Source organism: Diabrotica virgifera, chromosome 7 (assembly GCF_917563875.1).
Source record: "Diabrotica virgifera virgifera chromosome 7, PGI_DIABVI_V3a".
NCBI classification, from domain to species: Eukaryota; Metazoa; Arthropoda; class Insecta; order Coleoptera; family Chrysomelidae; genus Diabrotica; species Diabrotica virgifera.
Genome location: NC_065449.1, coordinates 85,827,415 through 85,838,749, shown reverse-complemented (window position 1 = coordinate 85,838,749; position 11,335 = coordinate 85,827,415). Strand labels below are relative to the sequence as shown.

The window sequence follows — 11,335 nt, the reverse complement described above, 5'->3', positions numbered from 1 at the left end:
TAAAATGGAAAACTTTACTTAACTTTTTTTGGTTTTAGGACCTACTCTTCACAACCCAATAGTTCCCCATAACGCTCGAGTGACTGCACATTTAGCGTACTTTGCTCCCCTACTATTATTACATATCATTTTGCAGACACAAACTGATCTTAGTCACTGCTAATATGAAACTAAACTCTTGCATTTTTGTGGTTATTCGTAAATACTGTGGATGTAATACTGTCACATTTTGATATAAGATACCCAAATTTATTGCCGCGTACGGCAATTAGATGTAAGACTATCATATTTTTTCTGATGTGATAGTCTTGCACAAAAACGGTAAGCCTATACGCGAATATTATAGTATCTTAACTTGGGAATTATACCATGAAAATTAAAATTTTTTTAGAATAGTTTTGCACTCATATAAATTGCTATAAATGAAATATTTTTCCCGATTATCTCAAAAAATATTTTTTTTTTTAAGTATTGCACTCAGCGTTGATTGATAAATACGGATATTTTTATAGTCAGTATATTTATCAGTCAACGCTCATAGTGCGAAATGTGTGTTTGTACCCGTTTGCCACCAACGTTTGCTACATTTTTATTTTTATGTAATTTTTACTAGTCAATAGATGGCACCATAAAATATGTACTAAATTCATTTGGATCCTTATGCTACTATATAATTTGGTAAATATTTTAACTACTCAACTCTGCACATAACTAATTTTATGGAAAATATGCACTTGTACCCTTTTGCTTCTAACGCCTTCATTTGCAATAAGCAAAACTACATTATTTTTATAGGTAGGTACCTACCTAATCAATAATCAATTGTAACTGCGGTTACCAGATAAAAAACTAAAGAAAATTAATCAAAGAAAAATTGATGTGCATTATTATAAAAGAAATAATAAATATTAATAGCCATTGACAAAACATTATTTTTTCAAGAACTACGCATTAGTTTTCCATTTACGTCATTCAAAATTTTCAAGATTTTGCCAGCAACGTTGTAAAACCTGCACAATGCTAAAACTGGCATCTTCGCGAAGCATTTCAGATAACGAGTGCGGCGCACTTGCCAGAATGTGAAGTATATGTCTCTAGATCTAAATACTTTATAAACACTATGATTTTTTCATACTCTTTTATAAATATATAAAAATCCCTTTAACCGTTAACCACTTAAAGCACTGTATTTTGGCTATCCGTGGACTAATTTGCAGCCAAATCGAAGGATATGTATTTTGGGAATTGAGGAAAATGTAGAAAATAACTTGTTACCTATAATGCCGTAAAATAACATTTTTTAGTCTCTTCTGTTGAAACAATTATTGTTTCCATTGATACTTTACGATAAAATATATACAAAATTTAAATAAACATTACAAAGTCACTGTAAAATCGCTAAAAATTATATTAAAACACGAAAAACAAAACGACTGTTTGGTCGGGCTTAACCAGGGGCGTAACAGAGACCCCCGCAGCGTGAAGCTTGCGGGGGCCCCATATTATGTAAAATCTGTTATAGGTATAAGATTTTACTTTGTGTGTTTAAATTTAAAAACGTAAATTTCTAAATAGGCGTATTCGGCAAGTGAGTCATCTCATATCTAGAAACTTAATCCGTTCCGGCCTCACGAACTTTTATGGGTGACGACAATAAACTATAATTCTTTGTACGTGACTACTGAAAGAATTTTAGAACAATATTTCTAAATCTAGAAATGGATTTTCTCTTTACCCACGTTTAATATTTCGATATAATTATCCAGAGGCGTAACAGAGGCCCCCGCAGCATGAAGCTTACGGGTGGCCCAATATGTCATTAGACAACAAGATGGGGAAGGCCCCATACGTTTTTTAAGCAGTGCAATATTGAACATGAAGTTGTCCATCCGAATTAATAAAATTGTAGATATATTCGCTGATAGTAGCACGAAGAAAGTTGATCATCTCATATAGAATATTACTAATGTAATAATTTAGTCATTTTTGTTCTATTTTATTCTATACCAATACAGATGAAAAATGTAAGTCGTCATAAAGAGTGCATGAATACACCAATAGCTCAGTAAATGACAGTTTTGGAGTGAAATTATCAGTAGTAATTGCACAAGAGCTCTAAAATTCTATATTACTTTTAGAGATCGAGTGCAATTTGTTGCGATTATTTCATGAATAAAACTGTTCAAAACCAAAATTTTATTGTAATTTATTTATGTAAGTACAAATTAGTACTGTTAAATACACAGTTGTAAAATATTTTACGGTTGAAAGTCATCACTTTTATAACTTTTAAAACATTAATTGTCATTAATGTCACTGAATGTATTTTTCGTAGCAACGAAGCGCATCTGACGTAATATACTTGACGACGGGATATTATCAAAAATTATCACCGTAATTTACATTTCTGTAGCTTTCTATTGGTCAGAATCTCCTATAAATGAAATAATCAGCGTCACGACGGACGTATTTGCTTGACAATTTTAATTTACGTTCTAGTTACACTCCACTTCAAAGTTGGATTTATGCCGTTGGTTGCTTTTACTTCGGGTGGTGACACCCCTCCTTGGGGTGAAAAACATACGTTAAAATAAGTCCGGAAATATATAAATTGACTAATTATAAGCAACTGTTGTTCTATAGAGTTTCTTTATCTATATTAATACTTTTCAAGTCATTTGCGACTGAAAATGTTTATTTTTCAGACGGGTTTTTCGCAAATATCTCAGAAATAAGTATTTATCGAATTAAATATTAGTTATCGAAAAAATATTTGTAGCAAAAATGTAGCTTATAAGATACAAAACAATGGTGTACTTATTCATGAAAAAATATTTTTATTCGTCCAATTCCAAATCGAATATTTCAACCTGGAATAACCAAAAAATGAAGAAATTTTCGGGAAAAACTCAATAAACTTTTTTTAAATGTTTCAATAAAAGCTTTATTTTTATTTTTTATAAAAGTTACTAGCACCAAAACTATACGAGTTACGCTCAAAATAAAGTTGACTCCTTTTTTGGTAAAAAAAATTCGTGAAAATCTGCCTCTATTTCGCACCCCAAATAAAATTTTTCATTAGCGCTTTACCATTTACTTTAAATATTTATTGTTTATATGATCTGTAAGTTTGACCGGTTCGAAGTTCTTATTTTTGAAAAAATTTGGTTTCATAGTAAAAAAAGTTTTTTTATTTTGGAAAAATGCCTTTTTTTTTAAAGTATTAGTGATACGAAAAAAATCTCAAAGAGTAAAGAAATGTAGGTCTTGCTTTTATAAATATTTTGGCTTTATTTTGTTTTTGTGTAAGACAAAAATTGGTTAAGATATGGCTGGTTACAATTTGCATATACTCGTGATTAGTGAATCGTTCAAGCCTTTTCAACTAGAACGGTTTTAAAAATAAGCACTTTGAACCGGTGAAACTTACAGGTCATATAAAAAAGTTAATTATTTGTTAATGTATTTTGAGCGTAACTGGCTTAGTTTTGATGCTAGAAACTTTTGTAAAAAATAAAGCTTCTTTTAAACATTTTAAAAAAGTTCTAATGAGTTTCCCCGAAAAGTATTTAATTTTTTGATTATTTCACGTTGAAATATTCGATTTGGAATTTGACGAATAAGAAAAACTTTTCATGAGCTACAACATTTCTTCTACTGAGTCGATAGACTTAATTTTTGTTTCATTTTTTTATAAGCTAGATACATTTGTGCTAACAATATTCTTTTCGATCGAATACTTAATCTTTGAACTATTTGCGAAAAATCGCCTAAAAACGTGGTTTTTTTGTTAAACAATAAACATTTTCACTCATAAATAAGCCGAAAAGTCTTCAGTTGACCACTTCGGTGATGACACTGAAAATTACACGGTATTGCCATATTTTACGTTGATTTACTGGGCTGTAACACATATAGGTATTTGTTACACATGTCGCATTTAGTAATTTTTTGAAAGGGGCCCCATTTCCAATTCTGCGGGGGGGCCCCGACAGAGTTTGTTACGCCACTGTTAGGAACACCCAGTGGCGACGCGTGACTTTTTCTAAAGTGTGACCAAAACGAGATGTAAAAAATCTTATTTAAAAAAAATTGAATTTCCCAAATATTAGTGCAGAGTGGCTCAAGCAACCAATGCTTGAGCCACTCTGCATCTGAAAATATCTACTTAAATAAGGGATAAAATATGTAATAAAAGCATTTTAGCAACATTGTTGGTTATGGGTTAGGCCACTTTGCATATCATGGCGTCTAATGTAGATATCATCATCATCACGTAGCGCTAAAACCCTGGGTGGGTCCTGGCTGACTGTACAACTTTCTCCCAATTTGTTCGGTCTTCCATCAACCTAGGGTCAAATGGAATGTTCATTTTTCGGACATCTGCTTGGATGTTATCTCTCCATCGCATTCTGGGACGTCCGAGTGGTCTTTTGCCTGTAGGAATCTCCTCCCATACTAGTCTTACAAGTCTATCGTTTTTGAAGTCTGTGCACGTGGCCTACCCATCTTAGTCGCTGTGATTTAATTTCTTGGACAATATTGGTGTCATTGTAGAGTGCTTTTAATTCGAAGTTGGTTCTGATCCTATTGTAACGCATTTCGAACTGAGTCCGGCCCTGCCCCGCCGAGCCGTCAACAAGGAGTGAGATCACCGTCTCGAGGATTCGCCAGTACCCCAGAAGGATCGAGAATTCTGAGAAAACAATATAAATTCACGTTTTGCGTGAGACGTATTCAGTTAATATTTTACCATCGCGTGAATTATTGTAACGTCGCGATCGGGTTATTGAAATGTATATATTTTTAAAGTAGATAAATAATATTTGTAAATAAATTAGACAGTGTAAAATAAATTAGATATTGTTGTAAAATTAAGTGTTAAATTGTACAAAAGTTAAGTGTATAAAATAAATCAGTACAGTAATAACCTAACAAATGGTGTCAGAAGTAAAATTCGTGTTGCATTGATTTTTTTTGCTGCTTAGGGGATTATAATAAATAAATATCAATCGTATTAAATAAAGTGTGTGATCATGTCTTCCTTGTGCTTGAATTGGAAGAAAGGGACCTGAACTCTACTGGAAAGAAGGCTGATTTAGTCAAACGTCTGAAGGACTCCCTAAAAGAAGATAGTCATGATCCAGAAGCCTATTTATTCGAGGACAAGCATGCTGCTTTGGTTTCATTAATTTCGAAAGTTTCCTGCTGTGTGACCAAACTTTATAGTATCGTTGCTAGTATCGTTGCTACAAAACCAAGTCTCTGCTTCTGAAGTAAAGATCAAGGAAATGGAAAAGAAGATAGAAGACGATGAGCCCAAATATAAATTGGAGCCAAGGCCGATAAATGAAAGCAGTGTAAGTTCTGCTCGAGTCAAAATTCCAACTTTCGACGGAAAGTCTTCCTGGAACAGTTATGTGAAACAGTTCGAAGCAGGTGCAAGAGCGAACGGATGGTCTGAAAAAGACAAAGCTGTAAACCTGGTTATTGCTCTTCGAGGAGAGGCTCTTAGAGGAGACGAATAATTTTGAACAACTTATGAAGAGACTAAACATGCGCTACGGGCACGAACATTTGGAGTATGTCTATCAGGCGCGGCTTAAAAACCGACGACAAAAGAAAGATGAAGCTCTTCAAGAATATGAGCTAGATATTGCCAGGCTAGTACGATTTGCTTATCCGACAGCTCCCGAAGACATGATGAAAATGTTGGCTGTTCAAACATTTATTGATGGTCTTCGTGATTTTGAAATGAAGAGAACACTGCGATTAGCTCATCACAAGACGCTACGGTCGATGTATTGTCCGCGGCCCTCGAGTTTGAATCAGCTACGCAGGCCTCTGGTGAGTACAGTAAGTTCGAACTGTGAAAGAAGAAGAGGATGAAGACAAACTTGACCAGCTGGTAAATATGGTGAAAGGCATTACATCGAAGAAAACGAAGACCATGCATTGGTGCAGTTGTGGCGAAAATGGGCACGCACGGAGTTTAAGTAAGAACGCAAATCAAGAAACTCGCCAGCACGAAATAAGAGAACGGACAGACCCTAGGGGGCAGCCTCGACTCAGAACTTCTCTAAAGACCATCTAATACTAATAGCTTCTTTGAAATGTCGTGAAGATAGTGTATATGTAGATGGAGAAATAAATGGTAAAAAGTGCAAAGATGGAATTGTTGGTGGATACCGGAGCGACCAGGACCATTATTCGACCGTCAGTTATAAACAGCCGTAAGAAACCACCAACATCCACGGCGGATTTATTTAATATTTCAATCAACGCTACTACTAAGGAGTTTTTTTAACTACATAGTATACAGCCAAATCCCGGGATTTTTCCCGTTTTAGTAAACAAATTTAATTCACGTTTTCACTTTCCTTAAGACTTATATAGTTTTTCTAGAAATAAAATAGAAAGGGGTGATTTCATTTCAAACCACTTTATTTTGAATCAAAAAAAGAATGTGTGTGTACTTTGTACGCACGTAAGAGTAAGAAGTTATTACTTATTTCATATTAATATTCCAATCAACGGTAGTAGGTATAATTTAATTAAGAATAATTTGCATGACAAAATTCCCCTAACCGGGGTTTAACCCTTAACTTGACAATGTGTATCTTAATACACACCTATTTTAGATTTTTTTTACAAAGTTTAAACCTCAAAATCTGCGTAGATATAGCAATGTGTATTTCGATACACCCCTGTTCTTTGTACAAATAACTACACTGTTGCAATTTTTATATTTGGCGGAAATAAATTTGTCAACTATTATAGGTTAGTTCTGTAACGACCGTTTGCCGGGTTCAGTTTACCAACTTTTCCCAAGATAAAGGTAGTTTTTGTGGTGACTTGTAAAGTTATTTTAATTCTGTGAATAAAATCGAATAAGGTAACCATTGTCCTTTAGTAATATGTCAATAGTTTCGTAATTTAGATGTTTGATAAAATGTGAGCTTCGTCTAAAAAACATGTGTATCTAAATTCACATCGCCAATAACACGAACAACAATAAATATGTGAATTTGAATACACACCTGATAAACACTTCCCGTTTTAGACCATTTAAATAAGAACGATGAGTAACAGGTGTCCAGGGTAGTACTCGCTGAATTGTCTGTATAAAATTAATATATTTTGTGATTTTTTTCAAATGTATTCCAATAAGTTTTAGTAATGGGAGCTGGGTATTAGTTTCAAGTTCGTCTCTGTTTCAGATTATGACGTCCAACAGAACAAAGAGAATATTACAATTAGCAACTCAACAAATAAATGATGAGGAGGATTGTGAGTATAATATATTAGTCCCCAATAGAAATATTGACTCCGATATTGAAAGTGATAATGAAGAATATATGTTACCGTCCGCCCCTTTAACATATCCTGTAATAGAGGGTGTTGATGAAGATGAATTAGAAAATGCATCTAAGTTTACTATTTTATCGAATGTATTGCTCGAAAACGACGATATCTTGGAAAACGAAGCAAACAATGAAGAGGTAGAAAATGCAGAAGGTGCTAAAAAAACGAACTAGATGAACATATTGGGTATGTTGTAGATGAAACCTTAGCAGATGAGCTTGATGATACACCTCTCAATTTAAAGAAGAACAAACAACAACAAAAAGTTCAAAAGAAAAACAAATCCAAGAAAGAAAAAATATACCACTGGACAGAGGAACCTTTTGGCTACCCGGTAGATATTGATGAGGATAATTTTCAAGTTCCAGACGAGATTTTATCTCCAATTGATTACTTTAAAATGTTCTTTGATGATGCGTTATTGGAAATGATAACATATCAAAGTAACCTTTATTCCGAACAACGTTCTGGTACCTCAATCAATATGAACAAAAACGAATTGACGGATTTTTTGGCAATTGAGCTATCAATGGGAATTGTAAAGATGTCAGCTTACACAGACTATTGGAGTGTTCAATTTAGATATGACAAAATAGCTGACATAATGCCACTGAAAAAATATCAAGAAATACGTTGTTATCTATATTTCGTCGATAATAATTCTATTAGTGACGACCGCTTTTATAAAATTAGACCTGTGATGGATCATGTACGACGCAATTTTCTGAAGATTCAAGAAGAAAGAATGTCCATCGACGAAATGATGGTTCCCTACAAAGGAAAAAAAGCTGGTTGGCAATGGGGCTTCAAATTGTTTCTGCGTTGCGTAATCTCAGGAATGGTCTACGATTTCATGCCTTATGGCGGCGATGATACATTTCGAGATATCGCATTTGATGAACAAGAAGAGACTTTTGGAATGAGTGAGCAAGTAGTTATAGCTCTTAGTAAAACTATTTCAAAACCGATATGTAGTATTTTGTACTTTGATAACTTTTTTTGTTCTCCTGATCTTGTATCCTATTTACGCGATGTCAAAGAAATACTTTCACCTGGCACTTTACGCATAAATAGAGTGAGGAATTGTCCCACTAAGGATGAAAAGGAACTTCGAACTGAAGGTAGAGGTTCTTATTTTCAAATGGTCGATAATGACCAGAGGGTGGCAATTATTCAGTGGTTCGACAATAAAGTAGTACGACTCTGCAGTTCATACGTGGATGCATATCCGTTATCTTCCATTAAAAGGTTTGTTTAAACAAAATCAAACAAAAAAACAGACATAACGTGCCCAAAAATAGTTAAAGAGTATAATCGGCATATGGGTGGAGTGGATCTCGCTGGTATGTTTGTATCCCTATATAGAACGTCACTGAAAACCCACAGACGGTATATATCAATATTTTCACAAATCTTGGATATTTGTGTAAATAACGCTTGGGTTCTATATAAAAGACAAATGCTACTGCTAAACCCGGAGAAAAGAACAAAAACTTTAAAACAATTTCGTTATTCCATAATCGACAGCTTGCTCCGTAAAAATAAAAAGCGTGGAATACCATCAAATGAGGACATCGCTGTTCCAAAAAAAAAAGAATAAAAACCATGTTTAAACCCCGGCCAGAACCCAAGTAGCAATTTTACGACCTGCAACCAATGTTGTCCTAATGGGACGTTAAATTTAAGGACAAAATTGGTTCACAATAAGCCTGAACCAAGGACAACGTCTGTTTTTCCTGTTTTTGGACCAACGTTGCTGCTAATAAGTAATATAATCTGATGACCAACCGACATCGGGAATAACGACGTCAATTATTAGGATAAGGTTTGACGTTAAGCTGACGTCGGTCTTAACCTATCTGTAGTGTAAGTGCAATTAATGCCCGGTTGCACCAACAGATCTTAAGCTTAAGTCGAGAATATCATAAGAATTAATATAATATAATTATAATATATTACAATAAGAATCCCATAATATAATAATAGATATAATTGATAATAAGGTAAGAATCTAAAATTATGGTGCAACGTAAGTGATACTCAAGGAGGCCCTATCTATAAGTAGAGCCTAGCTAAGCTGGAGCTTAAGATCTGTTGGTGCAACCAGGCATTAGTGGCATACATCAACGACTACTCAACGTCGGGAATTACAACGTATTTTTTAGAATAGATGCCAACGTTCAGAGGACGTTGGTGTTTTATCGAGTATGGTAGACGTATTTTTCGGGAAGACGACAACGACAATCCAACGTTGAGAATACCAACGTTAATTATTAGGTTAAGGTTTAACGTTAAGCTGACGTCGGGTATAACCTCTATACTACAATGTAATTTAATGGAAGACATTTAACGACTGCTCAACGTCGGGGATTACAGAGTATTTATTAGTATCGAACCCAACGTTCAGGAGACGTCGGGTGTTTTCTCAGTAGGTATATGGTAGATTGCTGCGTGTGCTTGCGGGAAGATGAGAACGACAATACAACTTAGGTAATAACAACGTAGTATTTAAGTAAAGTTGTATACGTTAACCTGACGTCAAAGTTTTTTTATAAGATATCTGTAATTTACTAAAAACGTCGACGACTATCCAACGTCGTAAAGTAAATTTTCGACAATTGGTTGTTTAGTTTCCAACTACAAAACGACGTAAAAAATAATCGTCCACCAGATTAAGGCGTGTTCACGACGACGACCGGTCGTCGGGAGTCTGTCGTCAAGACCAGGTTGTCTGTGCTTACTTTAGGACGTATTAGGTATACCAATAGGTAAATTCGAGGTGTGCAAGGTAAAAATAGGTTATACTAAAGGTCGGCAGGGGTGTCCTTGTCCAAATCAGTTAAAATGTAGTTCAATTTAGGTCGCGAGTCAAATCCGCCATTAATGAAAGATCGCCCTGGTTCAGCCATTTTTTGAAACATAATGTTTGGCAATTTTTTTGCTAGATTTTAATTAATATTTGATTTTAATTAACGAATTTTGTTTATATATAAATCAAGGATAAGTTTGTATGGGTCTAGACATAATAATATGTTTTTTTAATTACGATGGTTATTTCTATTTTTACCGTTTTGTTCGATTTAACCTGTAAATTTCTGAGGCGCTTTCAGTTTTTAGCAATTTTTATACCTAGTTTAACAGTACACTTCCTTGCGTTTGTAAATTTTCGACCGCATTATGCAATGAGGCAGATGATTAATAAAATAATTATACAAGTCACTTAGGTTATATTCTAAATAGAGTAGGAACCTACTTAAATAAGTATCAACAGGCCGTCATGCATCTTAGTTTCTGATGGTTTAATATCCTCCAAGATTATTACCCTATTTGGTAAAAATGAAGTTTGTCGGCCGTACTTCTGTGGTAGAGGATTTTATACTATTACTTTACAAGACCAAAGTCCTAAAAACTAACGTAATTTGACGATAAAATATCTCGAGCTGAGAAGTCGAGAGGGGGACGTCGAGGCAACCCGTATTTCTATTCCCCACTTAGGTGCAAATAACGGTTTTCTGACCGTCTACGCAACGTCGCGTATTAAAGTTGGGGCATTTAATCCAACGTTAAGACGTCGTAATATTACGTCCAATTGCTTCTTGGGAAGGTGATATAAGATTTGATAATTTCGGACACCTTCCACAATTTTCCACAAAGAGCCGATGCCGCAATTGTGTAAATACCCAAACACATATAAAATGTACGAAATGTGACGTACGTCTTTGTTTTGTGTCAAAACGAAATTGTTTTTACGATTTTCATATGAGCAAGTAATCATTGTAATATTTTTGTTGGTAAAATAAATAAGTACAGCCCTGAGTGTTCTCTCATTTTTCCACCTAATATTGATTTAAAACACAAGTACTCAAATTGGTAATGTGTATTGTAATACACACATATTGTTTTATGGTTTCTTGGCGTTGGGCATTCAGATACACATGTACAAATCAAAGTCGAAATTTGTTAAAAAAAA

The 11,335-nt window shown here is 34.3% G+C and overlaps 1 protein-coding gene across 2 annotated transcripts; it reads left to right on the top strand.

Annotated features, from left to right (window-relative positions):
- Window positions 1–542: 542 nt before the first annotated feature.
- Window positions 543–11,166, top strand: LOC126887708 (piggyBac transposable element-derived protein 2-like). 2 transcript variants are annotated; one of them, XM_050655376.1, is made up of 2 exons: window positions 543–678; window positions 7,221–11,166. In XM_050655376.1, exon 2 carries the CDS (start codon window positions 7,766–7,768, stop codon window positions 8,621–8,623), a length of 858 nt encoding a protein of 285 aa, XP_050511333.1. In that variant the 5' UTR covers window positions 543–678; window positions 7,221–7,765; the 3' UTR covers window positions 8,624–11,166. Both variants share the same exon structure in this region, with proteins under 2 accessions (XP_050511333.1, XP_050511334.1).
- The last annotated feature ends 169 nt before the right edge of the window (window positions 11,167–11,335 follow it).

Excerpts from the sequence above, each read along its gene's own strand:
- LOC126887708 (XM_050655376.1), top strand. The coding sequence starts at position 7,766 with ATGTTCTTTGATGATGCGTTATTGGAAATGATAACATATCAAAGTAAC.